The sequence below is a fragment of the Marmota monax genome, unplaced genomic scaffold, assembly GCF_021218885.2.
Source record: "Marmota monax isolate L192 unplaced genomic scaffold, Marmota_monax_Labrador192_F-V1.1 WCK01_AAM20220418_F8-fsc00008, whole genome shotgun sequence".
Lineage (NCBI taxonomy): Eukaryota > Metazoa > Chordata > Mammalia > Rodentia > Sciuridae > Marmota > Marmota monax.
Window position 1 is genome coordinate 16,887,506 of NW_026694432.1, and position 20,445 is coordinate 16,907,950.

Consider the following 20,445-nt stretch of genomic DNA (forward strand, 5'->3'; position numbering starts at 1 on the left):
TTAGGTGCTAGGAGACAGCGGCAAACAAAAATGAAACCCTCTGCCCTCTTGGAGCTCGCATCCTAATAGAAGAGACAGCAATAAACAGGATAAAGAAATAGAATATAGTGTTTTGTAGCAAGTGGTGTGTGCCAAGGAGAAAAATAAAGCAGGGTGAGGATAGGAAATAGAAAGAGGGCAGGAAAGATGTTTGTGAAAAGAAGTGGACATTTGAATCAATACTTAGGAAATGCAAAATGAGCCCACGGGGGAAACTGTTTCTGGCAGGGAAAGCAATCAGTGCAAAGGCCCAGAGGTGGGAAGGTGCCTGATGGGTTTGAGGAACAGCAAGGAAGCCAGAGATAGGGAGCGGGGAGTTGAGACCTGTGCGGCATTTTGATTAGAGTTTGCATTTTGGAGCCAGGCATCCTGAATTGGAATCCCAGCTCTGCCATGTCCTAGCTGTGTGACGCTGGACAAGTTACTTAACCTCTCTCTGACTCAATACCTTCATCTGGGGATGATTACAACACCCACCTGATAGGGCTTTTTGTGGGTATTAAAAAAGAGAATCCATGTGAAGTATACACTGTTCCTGGCACAGAGTAAACATTTGAGAACATCAGCTATCATAACTGTCCCGATGGCTGCTTTTATTGTTTTACATCCATTTTTTTTTTCATTCATTTGAGCCTCACATCAGCCCCAAGAGGCAGGTGGAGTCATCCCAGCTGGACAAGCTGATCTGAGAGTTGCAATATAGTATCCAAGGTCACACGCCCAAGAATTGGCAACCTGGACTGGGGCTTCCCCCTGCAAAGCACTTTCTGTTCCCGCCCACTGCGTCTCAGGACAGTGCAACCAGGAGCTAGAGTCACGCCATGTGTCTGGCAGCCCCACAGTTGCTGAAAGTGTCCAAGCTTCCTGTACAGTGCCAGGAAGTAGTAATTTGTCTGCAGGGGGGCTTGCAATTGCTTGGGGAGGCTGAGAATCATTTCTTGATGACCCAGTAACAAGGGAGGGCTGATGTGCTATGAATCCTGCTGAGCTGTGCTGGAGGGGGGCGGTGGGAAAGCCCGAATGCTGAGTGGTCCCAGGCACCAGCGTCCTCCTGTGGTGCCAGTGACTGAGACCAAGCCCAGGCTGCTGCTGGCAAGTGGGCCAGGCAGAGTGCAGGAGGGCCGAGCAGCTCCTCCCTTTGGGTTCAGAGAGAGGCTCAGAGATGCATAGTTCTTACCAGCCCAAGACTGCATAGTCCTGGTGCCTAATTACTGCATTTCATCCCGATCCATTTCATAGATGGGGAAACTGAGGCACAGAGGGTAGGAAATGTGCCCAAGGCTGTATAGCTAGTAGGCAGTTGAGCCTAGACTTAAACTTGGGCTGCACTACTCTCTTCTACAGTGGAACAACACAGGGACATTGAGTTCTGGGAGGGCAGGAAAAGAATCACAAAGTCTCAGGCTGGGACTAACAGGTCAGCCGCAGAGAATGGAACAGGGGGTGAATCACCGTCGTCGTCATCACATTCAAGGCACTTGCCCTGTGCCCGGCAGGGTTCTAAATCCTGATCGCCCTGGGCGACAGAGGGGGCTGGGTGGAGGCTGACTCAGGGCTGACCCAGGCCTGGGAGAGCCTGCCCTGGATAGGGAGGGCTGCTCTGGAGGAGGAGATGTGTTCCTTGCTGGAAGCTGGGACTTGAAGGGAGGCCAGATCTCAGAGTGGGCCAAGGAAATCCTGCACAGGGAGGAGCAGGCTGAGCGGCGGTGCGTTCACTCAACACATATTTAATGCGCACTCCTCCATGTTGGGCGCTGGGGATTCAAAATGGAGTATACTCCCTGCCTCTGTAGAGGATTTAATATGCAAATGTGAACTGCCAGTCTGCAAGGGGAGCTGAGCGCTGCCTGGTGCTCACTTAACAAGAGTGTCCGGGTGCGTCCCAGGCTCTGTACCAAGCCCCTCACAGCCACTATCTCCTTGAAGCCTTGCTGTAAATTATCACTGTTTTGCAGATAAGGAAACTGCAGCTTGGAAGTATTCCCCCGCCCCTCCCCAAATAGCCTGCCCAAGTTATAGGTGTAGCCAGGTTTGCTCCTAGACGGGACTGATTGGCCAGCATCCCGTATTCTGGAGATGTCTTTTGAGGGATGACGTGGAATAGTGGGAAAGAGGGTCAGAAGCCGGTGGTCCTCACTCTGAATCTCAGCTCCGTGGTTATCTTGAGTTGTGATCTTTTACACTCTTTCTCTGAGGTCTTTCTTTTGTTTCTAAGATGAGGTAAAACACCGAGTTCACCAAGATAGCTGTGGTTCAATGAGAAAATACCAAGAAGCTAGTACAGAAAGAAACAGCAGTTCCTCTAGGGGAGACCCGCTGACCAATGGCTGACCTTCCCCTGCTGCACAGGGAAGACACTTCCAGCGGGGCTGGTTTCGGTGGTCACTCCTCTGAGCCTCCTTGGCTCCTCTTTCTGAGCTGTCTGGAAACTTTTGAGCTAAGAATAGAGGCAGACTTGTGCTGTGCTGGCCGGGGCTCTCAGTTCTGCAGGATGAGGGAAAGGGCTGAAGACAGGGAGCAGGGAGAGGGCCAGGGAGGCGCCTGCTCACTGTGTCTGTGTCTTCTTGCGCAGGGAGTGCCTGGAAACAACGGCTTGCCAGGACAGCCTGGGCTCACTGCAGAACTGGTGGGTACCAGCCAGGACTCACCGTCCATCCCCTCCCTGCCCTTCCCAGGCCTGAGCTGGCCACGCCCACCCCTTTGGCAGCTGTGAGGGTCCCTGTTTTCTCCCCCTTCCAAGGCTGGGAGAGGCCCAGATGGCATGATACATCCTGAGACTGCACCTGATCCCATAAGTCTCCTTCCCCTTTCTCCCACCTGCTAGAACCCACACATCTGTCTCTTGCAGGGCTCCTTACCCATTGAGAAGCACCTTCTTAAGGTAAGAGGCCACGGGGGGGTGGGTGGGGGGTGGCAGGAGCTGGCTGGGTTGTCTCCCAAGGGAATTCTCATAGTAAACCCTCAGCTGTATGCACCTCATGGAGAGCACAGATTTAGTTTGCTGGTTCCCTGTTCTAGGGATTGCATTCCAAGCATCTGTCTTAAGAGGGCCTGGCTGGTGCCTGGCTTGTAACAGACCCCCAGGCAACATTTGTTGAATGAGTGCTCAAAGGAATCCTGTGAAGGTCCCCACATGGTGGATGCTGGTGGCAGAATCCAACCCTGAAGCCTGCTTGCAGCAGCTGGCAATGAGCTCCTGTAGCACTCAGGTCACACCAGGGCAGGGCCCAGCAGCTTCCAGCACAAGGCACAGTGCAGTGGTGGGAGGCTATGAAGGTCAGGTTCTCCGAAGACCCTGGGTGGGCCAGACTGGGTATTTCAGGGAGGAGAGGGATTTGGGGAACAATTCTAGCAATAAGAAAGGGGACATGGTGCTTGGGAGGAGAGTCGGCCGTGTCAGGCCTCTGAATAGCTGTAAAACCCAGACCATAGTAACTCAGGCTCCCCCAGCCCTGCCTTGCGCAGTTTCCTCGAGATCTTAGAGCACAGTCATTGACTTCCTCCTCCAGCCCAGCAGCTTTGGACCCTGACTGTGCCTTGGCCTCCAGGGTCTCCCCCAAGCTCCCATCCTGGCCACCCTCTCCTAGTACTGGCTAGCTAGTCAGTGTCCTGGACATCCCACTCCTGGGTGGGCCTTGGTCAGGGCGGAGTATGGGGACTGTCTCTAGGAGGACTGTTGAGGTCCAGAGACCTGGGGAGCCTCTGAGGAGCAGTGGAGGGAAGGTCCATTCCTGTTCTGAATTCAGATGTTTCTGGAAGAAACTGGAAGAGGAGGTTGGCTGACCTGGCAGCCGCCACATGTTGGATCATAGTACATTTGTGCCACTAAGGCCCCTGCTCCTCTCTCTAGGCAGCAGCGGCGGCTTCCTCCTCCTCCTCCTCCTCCTCCTCCTCCTCCTCCTCCTCCTCTCTTCTTCTTCTTCTTCTTCTTCTTCTTCTTCTTCTTCTTCTTCTTCTTCTTCTTCTTCTTCTTCTGCAGTGCTGGGGATTGAACTCAGAGCCTTGCACATACTAAGCAAGCATGCTCTACCACTGAGCTGCACCCTCAGTCCATTTCCTAAGCTTCTGTCAACCCTGGGTTCTGTTAATCCTGCTCCTGAGCAGAAATCAGGCCAAACCCAGGATCTGACATTGCTTCTCATAGCATCTCACTTGTGGGCTTCGTAATCAAATGCTCAGCAAAGGCCCCAAACAGGATCTGAACATAGCCCATAGAAGAGGTCAGGTGGCAGCCTGGGTGCCTCCAGGAGCCCTGGCCATGGCTGTGTCCACAACCCAGAGGAAGCATAGACTTGGCTGCAGACAGACGGGGCCAATCCAGGCTCCCACTTACCTAGAAGAAGTGCATCTCCTCTTTCTCAAAAGAGAGGCTCCCTCAGCTCCACAATGCTCAGGAGATTCCCCGCCTGGCTGCGCCCTGAGGATTAACTGTGATAACGCTCTAAGGCCTATTAGGAGGGCCGGCCTCGTAGCTGAGTAAATGACAGCATTATCCTTGGGCAATGCAGTGAACAGTGAAGGTGAGATGGGGGCTCCTGCCTGGGGTCCCCGACGCCATGCCAGGCCAGAGAGAGGCTCCAGATCCCCAAGTCCTTTGAAACTGCAGGCCGGTTTTACAGGTGGGTTTTAGTGGATGGAAGGGAGGGTCAGAGAGGTCTGTGAAGGAAACGCCTAGGGTAGGAGGAAGCTCTTCCTTCAGGAAGCCTGTAGAGGCCCAGTGACCTGGGGAGCCTCTGACAGTTGGTCTCTCTGGGCAGCGGAGGGCAGGCCCTCCCCAGAGGTCGGCCGAGGGCTGTGCTGCTCCTGCACCGGCTTCCCTGGCTCCCTCAGGCAGGGGAACTGGCTGTTGGAGCCAGTCTTTCCAGCCTAGATTCTCGTGGCTTGTCCTCACGGTGGGTGCAGGTTGCATGAACAGCCGGGACAGATGGTCCCTCTGTGGGCCCCTGCGCCTCCTCCCACACGCCTGTCTGCAAAGTGCTGTGGCTTGGCCCACCAGAGCTGCTTCCTGGAGGAAACTCAAAGCCAATTGTTGGGATTGGGTCCCCTGAGGATGGAGCAAAGCTGCCGCAGGGACGTGGCTGGGGAGGGAGAGAGTGTGGGCAGAGAGCTCCTGGGCAGGGTGCCCCGCCCTGGGTTCTGAGCGGAGTTCCCCATCTGGCCCACCCTGGCCGGCTCTGACCCAGGCCCCTCTACCCTCCCCATTTTGTCTTCAGAGCATCTGCGGGGACTGTGTCCAGGGCCCGACGGCCCACCCAGCATCCCTCCTGGAGAAAGGAGAGAAGGGAGACCAGGGCATCCCGGGTGTGCCAGGCCTGGACAACTGCGCTCGGGTAGGGCCTGGGCTGGGGCAGCCCGTGTGCGGCTCGGGGGTCTCCCAGCTGCTCCAGCTGACCGCCTCCCTGTCCTCTGCAGTGCTTCTCAGAGCGGGAGCGCCCGAGAGCTGAGGAGGCAAGGGTGAGTGAGCTCTCGCTTCTCCTCCTTCCTCGGGCCCCATGAGGAGAGGATCTGCTGCTCACTCTGCCACCTCCGTCCCACCTCCAGGGAGACAGCATCGAGGGCGATAATGGCTGTGTGGGCAGCCCTGGCCTCCCTGGTCCTCCGGGACTGCCAGGCCAGAGGGGAGAAGAGGTAAGGCCAGGGAGCAGGCCCTCCTCTGGGCAGGGGTGGGAGCTCCGGTTTCCCTGGAGAGCTCCCCGGGGACCTTCAAGGCCTCTGTGGCCCGGAGTGCCCCCTGCTCCCCTGGCACCCTGGCTCCTTGCTGCTTCCTCTGCCCACACTTCTTCAGCAGTCGGGTCCCATGTCCCCTCAGTAGACTTTCCTAACCACCCTCTTTAAAATGGAAGCTCCACACAACCGCAGCACCCCCGACACCTCGCCTGTACCATCCTTACCATCCTCTGCCACGCCTTGCTTGTATTTACCTCATTCAGGAATATTTTACGGATAGCGCCTGAGCACCAACCATGTGCCAGCCCTGTTCTGTGTGTTACTGTCCACCTTGCCTCTAGGATATAAGTGCTGTGAGGCAGGGATTTTTGTGTTTTGTTTATGGCTGTGTTCCCAGCTCCTGGACCAGTGCCCAATACATAATAACTGCTCAATAAATGTTTGTTGGGTGACTGAATGAACCAAATGAAAGCCATTTTATATCAGCTGAATTGTCCTGTTTTGACATCGGCCCTCTGTTGCCTCCAGCTGTGGCAAGCTAGGAGGAAGGCTGCTGTGACCTGGGGCTCTGTGAGGCCCCATCCTCTTCATCTGTTTCCCTTGGCTTCCTTTATAGGGTCCGCCAGGCATGAGGGGCTCCCCGGGTCCTCCAGGCCCAATTGTAAGTATCTGTGGTGCCCTGGCTGCTTGAGAAGCTCTGCAGGGGTCCTAACGCTCAGACGTCATTCTGTTGCCTTGTCCAAGAAGCCCAGCAGGGCACAAAGAGGGGACACCCACCGTCCTTGCCTTTCTCTCCCGAGAGCAGCTCTGGGGACCATGCTCTCCACCGTCAAGTCCCCTGGAACTGCCCAGCTCTATCCTTGGGCACGTCTTCACCTCTGCACCCAGGGAGCTCTGTGTCCTTCTGGCCAGATCTCTCGGTGCCCTTGTGGGGCTGAGACAGAGCTACCCTGGGTTGCTCTACGGGGCCATCTCTAGGACAGGTCTATAAAGCCCAGCCCTGGGGCACCCCCCCAGTGTCCTCCGTGGTATTGATAAGGCTGGAAAAGAGAAATGATTAGAAATCTGGGAAGGCCCCGCACTGTGTTCTTTGGAGAAAAAGAGCTGGTGGGATCTACCCACCGGAGGGTGGGCCGGCGGAGGGCAGGTGGCAGGCAGGCTGGGCAAGACCAAAGGAATGGGCTTCCACTGCAGCCAGGGCATTCAGGAAACTCTGGAAAACTGGGGAAGGATTTATGGACTCTGGGGCTGTTTTGCGTCTCTGCCAATGAAGGGGCCATCCTTTCTGGGGCCACGAGGAGGAGCAACTGCCTTTTGGGCCGCGGAGGTCAAAGAGTCTCTTCTTCAGCTGCCTTCAGAGCACCCCCAGACCTCCTCTCCCCATGGCCCCCCAGTTCCAGGGTGACTGTGCTTGTGAGATGTGACCTGCTGTTTCTCCCACCAGGGCCCCCCAGGCTTTCCTGGTGCTGTTGGCTCCCCCGGATTGCCTGTAAGAACCTAGTGCTGCTCCGGCTCCCCTCCCCACCAGCCAGGTCTCTGTGGCTTCTGCTTGTGTGCCCTCACCTCCGTGTTCGTTGTCCCATGCAGGCACGGTAGCTAACGACACAGGTTCCCTGAGGTCCCAGCAGTTGGACGTCCTCCCGGTCGCTGACTTCTTCCCACTCTCCCTTCTCCTCCTGCTTGCTTCTCATCTTCTCACTTTCACTTCTTTCTGTTTTCCTTTCCTCCTTCTCTTGCCATGCTGCGTCCCTCCCCCTCCGTCCTCCGAGCTCTTCCACCTTCTTATTTGAAGCTGGTGCCCCCAGGAGCCCCTTTATTCCGCCCTTCTCACTCCTGCCTCCTGCCTCTCACCACCTGCCGTGTGGACTGAAGATTTGCTGAAAGTAGTTCTTGGGGCCCTGCCAGGCACTGGCTCTGAGCCCGGCAGAGATGCCAAAGCTTTAGGGCTTCACATTGCAGGCTGGCACAGGTTTGCTGCCCTGCTGCTTGGCAGGGCTGTCCAGCGGCCCCCCAGGGACTCAAGGCAGCCCTGCCTGCACCCTTCGATCCTGCTGGAGGAAACCCTCAGCTTCCTCCTCCTCCTCTTCCTTGGCTCCAGCCCCAGTTTGCTCGAAGGCTGGGCATGTGACACCAGCCAGTTAGGTTTCTGGGTGTCATGGGGCTCTGCCCCTCTTGCCAGGTGCCCTGGTCCGCTCCTTCTGCCAGGTGTCGTTAATTGCTCTGCCTTCATCATCGTCACAGGTGTGTTTAAGTCACCCCCATCCTCGCTGTTGCTCCTTCCGGGGTCACGGAAGCTAACCTCCTGTTTGTCAGATTCGTGTTCCTGGGGCCTGGCTCCTCTCCTCCCAGGCCTGGTGACGGAGGCTCGGGAGCAGGGCCCCTCCTTGTTGCAGTTCCATCTGTCCCCACGTCCTCATCTCTGGCCGGGCCTTGTCTGTTTCTGCTTGCTTGGGTGAAGGGGCCATCTGTCTGTCTAGCCATCTGTCTTGTGTTGTGAAAAAGTTTGGGCGCCGTTTCTGGAGGGCACGAGGGAGAAGGGACAGCAAAGGTGCACTTAATGTCGTGGCCGACCTACCGAGGCCAGGGTGAGGAGTGAGGGCTGGGGCTCTGGCTCTGATCGAAAGTGACATCCCCTTACACGTTACTGAGTGACAGGGGTCACTCTGGAGGGAGCCCTCTGTGCCTCTTCCCTGCGTCCCTAAAAGGAGGTGATCTAGGGCTTGATGGGGACAGGGACAGGTAAGTGGTCTGTCACGATGCACTTCATGGGGAAGTCACTCTAGGTGCACCTCTCCTGACAGCTGCCCCTCAGAAGGAGATTATATCTGATTTGTCATCCTTTTAAATGTGTACCCCAGCTAGCTACCATAGTAGGACACATCGGTGACACCCATGTGACACTCAGGTGAGAGGTGCCATCTGAGAGTCACGCACTTCAGGGGTGATTCTCCAGAGCCAGCTGTCTTGAGGGCATGCTCCTATGGGCACCCATAGGTAGGGGTTGAGAGTCAGCCTTCTGGAGCACAGATCCTGAGTGCCATTAGCGACGTCCACCTTTGCCGAGATTGTGATCAGAGGCTGCAGGGCAGGGGCCATCAGGGGCTGGGCGGGGACTGCCCTCCTCTGCAGGTTCTCATGAACTTTCTCTCCAAGGGTCTTCAAGGAGAACGAGGTCTCAGGGGCTTGACAGGAGACAAAGGTGAACCGGTAAGAAGAGATGGCATGAGCTGGGGGGACAGGAGCCCTGGGAGAGAGGTCGAGCCCTGAGGAATGGCCGCTGAGCAGAAACTGGGTGGTGAAGCCCTGAGGCATTCAGCATGGGGTCTTGGCACTCTTGGGGTCAGAGGATCTGGGTGTCATGGGGCTCTGCCCCTCTTGCCGGGTGCCCTGACCTCCATGTGCCCGACTCCCGGTGAGGTGCACGGCTCCGTCCTGCCCTCTCCACCTCCCTGGGGGCTCTTCTCCCCTCGGCCTGTCTGGGCCTTCTCTGGCTCAGCTCCCAGGGTTCAGTTCAGCCTGGGCTTGTCGTGGCCGGGTCGGTGGTGATGGTCATGTCCAAAAGAACCTGGGGCTTGGGAAAAGGCCTGAGGTGGTCCCGGCTGGGTATCACCTGCTAGATGGCAGTTCTGGATATTCTGGCTTAGGTCACCTTTTTGTTCCCCCAACCAAAATGGGGGGGCTTGTCCATTTTGTCTGCCTTTCTTTGCAGGGTCCTCCAGGACAACCTGGCTACCCAGGTGCCATGGGCCCCCCGGGACTGCCAGTGAGTAAGGGGGTCCTGTCTGGGGGGTGCGGGAGGCTTGGGCTGGTAATCAGGACAGGACCGGGCTGGCATCCCTTAGCAGGCTCCTTCTTTCGGAGCGTTTTGGCCTTGGCCTCTGCCAGGCCGGTGGTGTAGTCCCCTGCATGCCCGACTGTAGCCCCTTGGCAGCATGGTCTGTCCCACTCTGCCTGGGGGCCAGTCTCTGTGAGCACACTGGGAATCCCAGATATGGCAAGAACTGAGATCTACCTCCTGAGGTTGGGAGAGTTGGGGAGACAGCTGGGAGGTGCCACCCCCTCTCAGGTGCCCGCTGGGTAGGCGGGTCCCTGCTTTCCACTGAGGGCCACAGTGGCAGGTGGGGAGGACACTGTGGCCCAGTCTCTCCTCCCCCAGCCATCTCCCTTGGTGCCCTCGACCTCCAAGTGCCAGTCTGGGTGCCTGCTGCAGTCTCCACCCCTCCTATTAGCGCCGTGACAGGCAGGGCCGCGGGCTAATTCTGCTCTTTCTTTGCGGATTGTCAGGGCATCAAGGGGGAGCGTGGCTACACAGGGCCCGCGGGAGAGAAGGGCGAGTCGGTGAGTAGCGGCTCCCGCGGGGGCGGAGGAAAGGCCAGGCCACCACCTCCGCTGGAGATTTTCCTAGCAGCCATGAGGAGGAGCCCATGACCCCTGCTGCCCCTGCCCCCAAATGGCTCCAGCTGTGTCCCAGCGCCTGCTGGTGGCTGCGGAGGAGGAGGCTGTGAGGAGAATCCCAGCAGGTTCATGCAGCCAGGCTGCGGGAGGACGAGTCAGCTGGCAGAAGAATTCCTCCCTCCCCTCCCGCTCCTGCCAAGGCAAGCTGGCGAGGGCCAGCCTGAGAGAGAGCCAGGCCTGAGTCTCTGTCCCCAATAGAGCCACCCTTCACAGAGGCCCCACGCCGAGCACAGGAGCCAGGGGGCTGCTATCACACGAGGACAGGCTCGCAATGTCATGACTCACCCAGGGTCCTGCAGCCAGTTAGCGAGTTAGTGGCGGAGCCTGGGCTGGGTCCCAAGTCCATCTGGGGACAGACCTCAGATCTGGAGTCTTACCTCTCCCCCTCACAAATTTCAGTGAGACCTCAGTGGGATTCAGCAACACTTTTATTCAATAACAGAAAGTTCTTTGGGCCTGCTGGGTGCCAGGCCCTGTTCTGAGGGTACTGTGGTGAGCGAGCGGGCAGCCGTGGTGCATAAACATGAAAGCCGGACACATGAGCACACAGAGCGGGGAGGGGCTGGAGGGGAGGTCCCCACTGGGGAGGTGCCTTTGAGCTGAGATCTGAATGGAGGGAGGGGGAGTCACATGCTTGTCCACACTGAGGAATCCCAGAGGGAGAGGCCACGGGTGGGGCGTGGTAGGAACAGCTTGGAGCCATCCCATGATCCCACATGGTTTCAGGACAGCTAGAAGGAGAGGGTGGGGGGGATGGTGGTCATTCCAGGCAGAGGGGTGGCCACACAGAGGTCCAGGTAGGAACAGATAGAGCAGTTCCAGGAATAGTGACCTTCCTGAGCATGATGGAAACGGGGGAGACAGACCTGAGGTGGGAGAAGGGAGCCTCGACTCCCAGCACTGATGGAAACTGTGTGCCTCATTCAGTTGGCAGAGGGGAGCCATGGAAGGTTTTTGAGCACGAGAGTGACTTAATCAGAACAGTGCTGGAGGAAGAGAAGGGGGTAGCCATTTGCTGGATTGGGGTGAGCTGGGAGGTGGCAGGACTAGTTACAAGGCGGGTACCACAGCTCACACAAGAGGGGAGCCCGAAGAGACCAGGCAGAGGGTCCTGCCAGCTCAAGGAGCCTCCCACCACATGCCCAGCCACCCCCAACCATCCTCATGTCCCCAGAGTGATTCTGCTTCTTCCCCTCTCCAGGGCCCGCCAGGAACAGAAGGCCTCCCAGGTCCCCCAGGCCCAGCTGTGAGTGAGGGAGGAGGCTGGGAGATGTGGACATGGGCCCCTGCTTGGCCCACCCTGGGGTCTGAGGACAGGAAGACTGGGATTCCAATTTCATTTTTCTCTGTGGTGACAGGGTCCCCGAGGAGAGCGAGGACCCCAAGGGAACTCAGGTGAAAAGGGAGACCAGGTGAGTGAGGCTGGGACCTGGCTGGGGTGCAGGGATGACTGGTCCTCCCAGAGCCTCACCTGCTGGCCCATGGGCTTGAGGCTGCCTCACCCTGTCACTCTTTCCACCTGGGCAGCCAGGTGGAGAGAGGAGTGACACCCACACTGTCCCTTGCGTCTTCTCCTAGGGATTTCAAGGCCAGCCAGGCTTCCCAGGCCCACCGGTGAGTAAAGACACAGAGCTGTTCTGTCTGCTGTGGCCTCTTCGGGAGGGGAGGGGCAGGCCTGACCAGGCTGAGCTTGGGGAGGGGAGGGAAGAGCAGGGGAGCAAGAGCCTGGGTGGCCAGGCCTGATTCCAGGAAGTGGGACCTGGAGTTGGGGCTTCCTGGGTGGGCCCAGTGGGCCAGGCAGATGTAATGAGCACCGGGTGGTGTTTCTAGGAAGTCAAAATCCATCCCTTGACAACAGTAGGATGTGCCCGCAAGGGAAAGAAGGGGTGCTGCCCACTGTAGCCTGCGTTCACTCCTGACTGCTTTTCTGTTAACACAGGGTCCCCCTGGATTCCCAGGCAAAGCTGGAGCACCTGGCCCACCTGGGCCCCAAGCAGAGAAGGTGAGCAGGACCCCCAGGGTGGCCAGTCATGGATCTGAGCCCTGTAGCCTCCATGCCGTGTCCCACCCCTCAAATCAGGCCCCGGGGAAGTTCAAAGACAGAGTTCACAGCATCAGAACTTGTGATTGCTGGACCCAGAACAGAGGCTGTGGCAGGCCAACGGTCCTTGGATGGCCCTGGGCCCAGCATGCCCGCTGGCCTCTGAGCAACCCTGGCTCCTATCTGCTGGGAGAGGGGAAAGGCTGGTGGAAGGTGGGGAGGGGGCAGAGGGTATGGTGGAGGCAGACACCTGGAAGGTGTCAGGCCATCCTCGGGCCAGCCGGGGAGGAGATGTACATCTGAGACCAGGAAGCCCTGGAGGAGGACACCAGCCTGGAGGGGGATGGGCCTCTCCCTCAGACAGCCATGCTTGGGTTGTCCCCAAGGGCCCAGAGAGGGCAGAAGGAGCCTGTTGACAAGTGTGGGGAGGTACAGCAACTTGGGGATCCTCACACTGGCTGCCTCTTAGTTTGGCTTCATGGATTTTGGAGACACAACTCTGCTGTGGTTTGGGGCTTATATCCCTGTGTCACCGAGCCTCTGGCCTCCCTCGATGTGATGTGCTCGATGAGTGGTATACGTGGCCCCAAGATTGACTTCTGAGCTTAGGGTGGAGGCTGGGGCCCAGAGGGAGGGCAGGAAACTGCAGAATTGGGAAGCTTTTTCCTTTGAAACCACAAAGTCAACTTCTCACTGTACAGGCAAGGAAAGACCCAACAGCAAGGGGCATCCCAGGGCACAGCGTGTTGGCAGCACCAGCACTGAGACTTCCCCCAGCTCAGGAGAGGCCCCAGCCCCTCCCAGCCTCCCTGAGCCATCAGTCAAGGTTGGGCACTGGAGATCGCCAGCTCCCTTCATCTCCCTTCTCTGTGGAGGACCCCGGAGGCAGCTCCTGCCCAGGCCGGTGGCAGCAGAGAATCCCAAACTCTGGCCAATGGTTCTCTCTCAACTCCCAATGGGGTCTGATATTGACTTGGGCTGTGCTGACCCCTTCTGGTGACTGGTGGCATTGCAATGCCCCCCAAGAGCTTTTCCCTCAGCTAGGCAACAACCCCCACAGCCACCCCAAGACACCATCGTCTCCCCACTGGGGAACGCAGCAGTCCTTCCCTCTAAGCCTCTCGCCACCCCCTCTTTCTTCAGTAAACATTCCAATTCACACATCTGTTCTCATCACCTCCCTGTTCTGAACCGTCAATGGCTCCCCAGTGCCTCTAGACTTAATTTTAGAGTCCCTGAGCCTTTTTCTACTCAAAACCTCAACCTATAAAACAGAAAGAATCTGAGCTGCTGTGGCTAAGACAAGGATAGGGTCCTGGAGTTCCACCTTCTGGGTCCCCACTTCATTCCCCAGCTTCCAGGGTCCCCCCAGTAGCCCCCAGAGCTCTGAGAAGTACAGTTTGGAAACCACTTGCCTATTTGGTGAAGTTTAGCGTGGCGTTCAGGCCTTCAGTCAGGCCGTGACTCCCCCAGCTTCCTCTCCTGCCCTGCCATCCCGCAGATGGAGAGCCTGGTCAGTAGGTGTGTGACCATTTCCAGATCTTCATCTTTCTCCTGAGTGTGGACTATATCAGTTAGGTCAAAACAGAATGAGGACTAGAAGCCAGAGGTCCTTGAACCCTGGGCCCAGGCCTAGTCTCCGTGGGCGGGGCCAGGCCCTGCTGACTGTTGGGGTGCTGCTTTCCAGGGCAGTGAAGGGATTCGCGGCCCAGCAGGCTTGCCTGGTTCCCCTGGGCCACCAGGACCCCCTGGGATTCAGGTAGGTGTGTGCCCTCAGCCTGGAGGGGAGGGCTGTGTGTGTGTGTGTGGTGGGGGTGGGAATGGGGTGAGGGGCAGGGAGTCTGGCTGGGTCAGCTCTCCCTCCTCCCAGGGCCCTGACACAGCCTGTAGAATAGCCTTTTTCCTGTCTCTAGGGCCCCGCCGGCCTGGACGGTCTAGACGGGAAGGATGGCAAGCCCGGCCTGAGGGTGAGATGGTGTCCAGGGCGGGCAGGCACCTCTTCCTCTCTTTCTCTAAGAGCCAAAGCCAAGGGAGCCCTGGTGAAGGGAACTGAAGTGCCCCTCCCCTTTGTCGCGGGATGTCCACTCCCCGCTTGCTCTCTCCTGTTGCACCCTCCCTGGTTTCTCAGTTCAAATGGCCTTCACCAAGCTAGACAAGCTGGGGCTCACCAAAGGCAGGACAGTGACATTTTAAATAGAAACTCAGGCAGCTAAAGAAACTAGGCTGGCTTTCGGAGAGAATCTGGCTGTAGACATGGAAGGCCTTGAGCAAGCCCTTCTCCCTGGGCGGAGTTTTGCGGGGATGGGACCTGGCAAAGGGCATCAAGATCACTACCCCCACACTGTACCCAGAGAGGCCTGGGATTCTCTCAGGGTCCACAGCCAGTGAGAGGTCAGGCCAGGTCGATTCCTCCTCTGCCCCACGTGACATTGCCGCCACACTGGGCTGGCCCGGGGAGGGCTGAAGCAGGGATGGCAACGGTGAATGAGTTGGGTAGAGGCTGGACAAAACCTCTGCCACAATGTCTGGTCTCTTTCCCTAGGGGGACCCTGGTCCCGCTGGCCCCCCCGGACTCATGGGACCCCCGGTAAGTTGAACTGCAGGAAGGGGCTGAGCCGCTGCAGCCTCAGCCTGGGTGGGTGGGCAGCTCCCATCCTCCAGACCCCATGCACCAAGTCATGACTGGATTGGTTCCATTTGTTTAACCAGAGGAAGGAGGTTCTGAGAGAAGCCTCTGGATGAGGTGAGGGATGTGATCGCTCCTTGCTTTTTCTTCCAGGGTTTCAAGGGGAAAACTGGACACCCTGGCCTCCCAGGACCTAAGGTAAGGGTGACTTCTGGAGAGCAAGTCTTCTCTGCTCTCTTCTTTGCCACCTTCTGGCCTGAGGGCACCAGAGGGACTGTGGCTGGAGATAGGATAGGTGGCAGGGTGCCTTTGATGAGGGATCCATTTGGGGTGGGTTTCCCAAGCTCTGGCTGACCCTCTCTCTTCTAGGGTGACTGTGGCCAACCAGGCCCCCCTGGTAGCAGCGGCCGGCCCGGCGCGGAGGTAAGGTGGGATCTGTGCACACAGCGGGCTTTCTGAATCTGGATGCAGCCGCTTCCTGCCACTCCTGCCCAAAGTGGCTGCTTCTCTCCTGGCCTTCTGGGGCAAAGTTTCACCACACTGCACATCTTCCTCTCAAGTGTTGTAACTGGTCCCCTCCCAAGAAACAGCTGGGCCACTCACCTACAAGGAAAGCATGCTCCTCTGGCCATTGGCATTCCCACCTCCCTGCTCACCCGTCTCCCATCTAAGTAGCCACAGGTGTGCCAGGCAATCTGTGTCTGTGTCATCTTTTTTCTCTGTCTTCCACAGGGTGAGCCTGGTGCCATGGGACCCCAAGGACGACCTGGCCCCCCTGGCCACATTGTGAGTTAAAACTGGTTTTGTCTCTGTTTCTTGGAATGTTGGGAAGCCACTGTGGGTGGTGGTGGGCAAGTCACTGATGGCCTGAAAGGGCGCTTCCCTAGACATAGAGAGCTACAAGGGGCTGTGGGCTCACCCGATTCAGCGGTCCCAAAGCTCTCTGCCTCTTGTTTTCTGGGCACGTCCATGTTCACTTATCACAAAAGGCATTCGGTTAGTCAACAAATAATTATGGAGCACCTGCTCCCTGCCAGGCACTGTTCCAAGCATTGGGGCGACAGCAGTGAGCAAGACAGACAGGCCCCCTCATCTCATGGCACTTCAAGGCAGGCACCAGACTGGTACAAAAGCATCAGGCAGAGGTGATATTACAGAGGGGCCAGGAGCTGGCTTTGGAGGAACACTTAGTGGAGAAGGGACATTCAAGCTGAGGCCTGAAGAAAAGGACGAGTCAGCTCTGAGGAGTCCAGGGGAAGAGCCCAGGGCAGAGGGGTCTGCTGATGCACAGGACCAAAGCAGCAAGAAGCTTGGTGTGTCTGAGGAACCCTGGGAGGTCTGCATGGCTGGAGTGCCATTTGAGAAGGGTGGAGAGTGGGGTCAGAAAGCTGAGCCTTGAGAAGGACACTATGACATACAGGAGGCCCTCAGAGGTGCTATCAGGAGCGTGGGAAAGACGTGCAGGGAAGTGGTGGATGGGTGGCTGTAGCGGAGGGGACTCAGGATGGATCTAGGATGTGCTTGGCGGTGGCGGTCTGGGGCAGAGGCAGGGTGGAGTGGTAGAAAGAGCAATTAAGGACGACTCCCGAGTTTGGCCTGGGTGAGGTAAGTAGGTGGTGTGTTTACGAGATGGAGAGACTCGGAGAGGACATTCGTTAGAGCAATAATGAATTTCCCATCTACTTTACTCATTGGTAGCGCAGATAGCTGCCAATTGGTGCCTTTGATCAGTGTGACGGCATCAAGCTGATAGGGCTCCAGGGACAGCAAATACACTGGCATTTCTTGCAGCCCTGTTGTGCTGGCTGCATAATCTCCAGGAGGCTTTTAGAAATGTTAAAAATAGTTCATGACCAAAAAAAAAGGAATTCTCAAGTCCCCGTGGATGTTTTAATGTACCTGAAGGGGTCCAGAAGCCCTCTCCTGGGGACCCCAGATCTAGACCAGTTCCTCCTCACTTTACAGATGAAAGGAGTCTCATACTCTGTATTGTGGCCCCAGTGGAGACTCAAGGGACGGGGGTCAGGGTGTTGCGGGAGGAGGTGTAGGGCTCCTCCTCTTGTTCCTGTATGTGAAGCCCAGGTCCCTTGCTGCATGAGAGTTCCAGTGCTGGACATTTCTATCCCAGGAGTCTTAGATGAGTGGAACAGAGGCCATGGCTTCTGGAACTTTCCATCTGTGAAGGTGGATGAAGGTGCTCTGAGAGAGAACTGAGTGCCCTGGGGTTCAGAAGAATCACTGTGACCAGAGAGGTGACATTTGAGCTGTGCCTCAGAGACAAGGATGTGGATCATCAGAGATGGGACAGCCCAGCAGGAAGGAGCATTCCTGGGGGTTCCTCACTGACCCAGGGTTAGAGGGTTCCAAGAGACTGGGCTTGAGTGCCTGGCTATTGAGCTTCTTAGTGTGTGTTGGGTTGGTGCTGAGCCCCCACCCTTCGCCCCCTGCTGTGTAGACCCCAGATCCTGGTCTTCCTTCCTCCTTAGAATAGCAGGAAGTGAGGCTGCCTCTGGGAAAGCAGGGGTCTCAGAAGACACCGGCCAGTAGTTCATTCTCTTGGGCCCTTTGCCTTTGGTCTCTGGCTATAGCTTCCAGGTGTACCACTCAGTGGGCATTAGCTGTGAGGGTCCTGTGTCCCGGAAGGAAGGAAGGGTTTCAGGAGGAGCATGGAATGGGGCAGTTTGGGCCTGCTCGAGCTCTCAGCCCTCTGCCCCTCATCTTGAGAGCCTGTTTCCATCCCACTGATTCCATCGCTTCTCTTTAGGGGCCTCCGGGGCCTCCGGGCCAGCCAGGTCCAGCTGGGATCTCTGCAGTGGTGAGTGACACTTCCCATCGTTCCTCCTTCCCAGGAGCGTTGCCCTGTTCTGCTGTAGGTTCCTTCTGGAGGTATCCAGAGAGATGGAAAACAATTTGTCTGCATCCCCACTTCTGCCATCCGCCTTACCTACCTCCAAAGATCCCCACTCTGGGATGAGGCTAGGGCTTCAAAGGCTGGAGGCCATCCCAGGGCCCTGCTGCAAATTCAGGCAGCACCCCTCCTCATTTGGGGCCCAGGAGGTGGGGACATGGTTCCTGGTACATGGTGGACGGTCTGCCTCTGGCTTGGTGGGGTCCACTTCTACCCCCACCCACCATTCTCCTTCCTATTCTCTAGGGCCTGAAAGGAGACCGGGGAGCCACTGGAGAAAGGGGCATGGTGGGCCTCCCAGGTCAGCCTGGCCCACCTGGACACCCTGGTCCCCCGGTAAGACCCCTTATCTTATAGCACAGGTCAGAGGAAAGGGTCAGCTGGCTTTGCCAGTTGGGCTCAGCTTTGCACACCTGGGATCTCCAGGGGAGGAGAGGCGTTAGTATAGCAGGACCACATCAAGGAGCCCATACCTGGGACAACTGCACACTGGGAGTGACAGGCCCTGCCAGCCAGTGCACACAGGTCACTGCCTCTGAAGATGCGCCACTGACCTCATGCAAATTCTTCAATGAGTTATCAGACAGAGGAGACTCTGTCCCTGTCCACCCACCCCCCGGCCCTAGGGATGCTTGCCAGCAACCACAGAGTCTTTGAAAATGTCAGGAACCAGAAATGCAGTGCTATTACTGTAACTTTCTGAGCTCCTCAGAAACCACAACATGGTCTCAGCTCATGTTTAGCACTGAGTGATGCTATATTGGTCACAGACCATGTGCTGAATGGTGAGCTCGGTGCTTGATGCACATTTTATCTTACTCTGTATGGCAGCCCCACTTAGTGGATCTGGTTGGCCCCGTGTTACAGATGAGGAAACCAAGGCTCAGCCAGGCTAAGCAGGTTGCTCAGAGTCACACAGTAGAAGAGCTAGACTCCCACCCTACTTGATTCTAGATCTTGAGTCCTTACCCAGTCTGCAAATATCCAGACAAGGTGACCCACATCAGCTGGAACTGATTGCTAGTCTCTGGGATGATAGCCTTCTAGGAGACAGGGACTCAGGTCTTCTAGCCCCACCCCCTGCCCATCAAGTTCTTTCCACCATGTGGGCTCTCCTTCAGGTAGCAGTCACAATGACCTGAGATTGGGGGCCTGGAATGGGGTGGATGAGTCCAGTTAGTGTAGAGGTGGCAGTCAGCCCATGTGCCAGGACAGCCTAGGTGGCTTCTGCTGCTTATTCTGATTCTTGCCAAGGATCCTGGACAGGTCCTTCCCTCAGGAGCTCCCAGAACCCCAGAACCCCAGAACTCTATTACTCACTGGGCAGTCACAGATTCTTTGTCCCTAGCAGCCCGCCAGAAGGCAGATAAGCAGGGGGTGGGCAACCTCTCCTGTTGTGGGGAGGGAGCTGGCTCAGGCTCATCCTGGCAAATCTCACTGAGGACAGAGGCTCACAGTTCATGTGTTCCTTCAGCAAACATTTACCATATACTCAGAGCCAGGGAGTGTGCAGGGTGCTGGGATCCCAAGCGAAGAGGCACAGTCTGTTCTTCCCTTGCAGAAATCAGTCAAGGAGGCAGCTGGGAGCCATCAGTTGGGCTCCCAGACCAGGCTGGAATGTGAGGCATCAGAGGGTGAGGGATGCAAGATTGGCACCTCTTGGTGGAGCTGGTTGTGCCTGGTGGGCAAGGTGAGGTTTGCAGGGTCAAACTGGGTCACAGTTTATCACATGTCTATTGCTCTCTACTCCCCAGGGTGAACCTGGTGCAGATGGTGCGGCCGGCAAAGAGGTACTGTTATGCTGGCTCCTTTACCCTTGGGAATGCTGCTTGGCTTTCTTAGTTCCCAGCTTGCCCTGGTCCCTCCTTATTCGTTCAGTCAGCACTCCCTGTGTGTGCAGACCATCTCCAGACAGAATCCATAGCCGCAGGTTCCATGTCTATGGATTCAACTGAGATTGAAATATTCAGAAAAAAAAAATTGCTGGGCTGAACATATATAGATTTTTTTCCTTGTTATTATTCCTTAAACAATACAGTATCCCAGAATTTATAAAACATTAACATTATCTTAGTATTATAAGTAATCTAGGGCTGGGGATGTGGCTCAAGCGGTAGCGCGCTCGCCTGAGATGCATGCTGCCCGGGTTCGATCCTCAGCACCACATACAAACAAAGATGTTGTGTCCGCCGAAAACTAAAAAATAAATATTAAAAAAAATTCTCTCTCTCTCTCTCTCTCTCTCTCTTAAAAAAATAAGTAATCTAGAGATGATTTAAACTACATAGGAAGATGTGCATAGGTTTTGTGCAGATACTACTCTATTGAATACAAGAGACTTGAGTTTCCACAGATTTTGGTGCCCAGGGGGGTCCTGAAACAGTCAGTCCCCTTTGGATTCAGAGGAATGACTGTATATAGGGAACTGGTAATTCTTGTTGCCTTGGGGGAGAGGAACTAGAGACTAGGGGACAAGGACAAGGATGGCAGTGAGTCTTGTTTTATGCTTTTTTTTTTTTTTTTTTTTAACCCTGTAGCTGGTCAAAAAGAGACAGTAATGAGAACAGCGTTCCCTGGGCACCAGGTCTTGCAGGGCCCTCCACTGACTCAGACTGGCTCTCTCATTCTGACTTCTTTTCACTTCTTCTCATCTGTGATGAGGGACCCGGCTAACAGGATCAAACAAGGCCATGCCCCAGGGGACATCAT

At 56.5% G+C, this 20,445-nt stretch overlaps 1 protein-coding gene across 3 annotated transcripts in view; it reads left to right on the forward strand.

The window, feature by feature from the left end:
- Positions 1–20,445, forward strand: part of Col16a1 (collagen type XVI alpha 1 chain) — a 48,063-nt gene that overhangs the window by 23,869 nt on the left and 3,749 nt on the right. For all 3 annotated transcript variants that reach the window (XM_046469167.2, XM_046469166.2, XM_046469168.2), the window contains 23 exons: positions 2,612–2,665; positions 2,888–2,920; positions 5,253–5,369; positions 5,452–5,493; positions 5,581–5,667; positions 6,323–6,367; positions 7,151–7,195; positions 8,860–8,913; positions 9,416–9,469; positions 9,991–10,044; positions 11,363–11,407; positions 11,520–11,573; positions 11,740–11,775; positions 12,101–12,163; positions 13,890–13,961; positions 14,116–14,169; positions 14,745–14,789; positions 14,982–15,026; positions 15,198–15,251; positions 15,561–15,614; positions 17,593–17,643; positions 17,983–18,072; positions 19,491–19,526. In XM_046469167.2, coding sequence (XP_046325123.1) covers positions 2,612–2,665; positions 2,888–2,920; positions 5,253–5,369; positions 5,452–5,493; positions 5,581–5,667; positions 6,323–6,367; positions 7,151–7,195; positions 8,860–8,913; positions 9,416–9,469; positions 9,991–10,044; positions 11,363–11,407; positions 11,520–11,573; positions 11,740–11,775; positions 12,101–12,163; positions 13,890–13,961; positions 14,116–14,169; positions 14,745–14,789; positions 14,982–15,026; positions 15,198–15,251; positions 15,561–15,614; positions 17,593–17,643; positions 17,983–18,072; positions 19,491–19,526 — 1,284 coding nt within the window. The remainder of the gene's footprint in view (positions 1–2,611; positions 2,666–2,887; positions 2,921–5,252; positions 5,370–5,451; positions 5,494–5,580; positions 5,668–6,322; positions 6,368–7,150; positions 7,196–8,859; positions 8,914–9,415; positions 9,470–9,990; positions 10,045–11,362; positions 11,408–11,519; positions 11,574–11,739; positions 11,776–12,100; positions 12,164–13,889; positions 13,962–14,115; positions 14,170–14,744; positions 14,790–14,981; positions 15,027–15,197; positions 15,252–15,560; positions 15,615–17,592; positions 17,644–17,982; positions 18,073–19,490; positions 19,527–20,445) is intronic.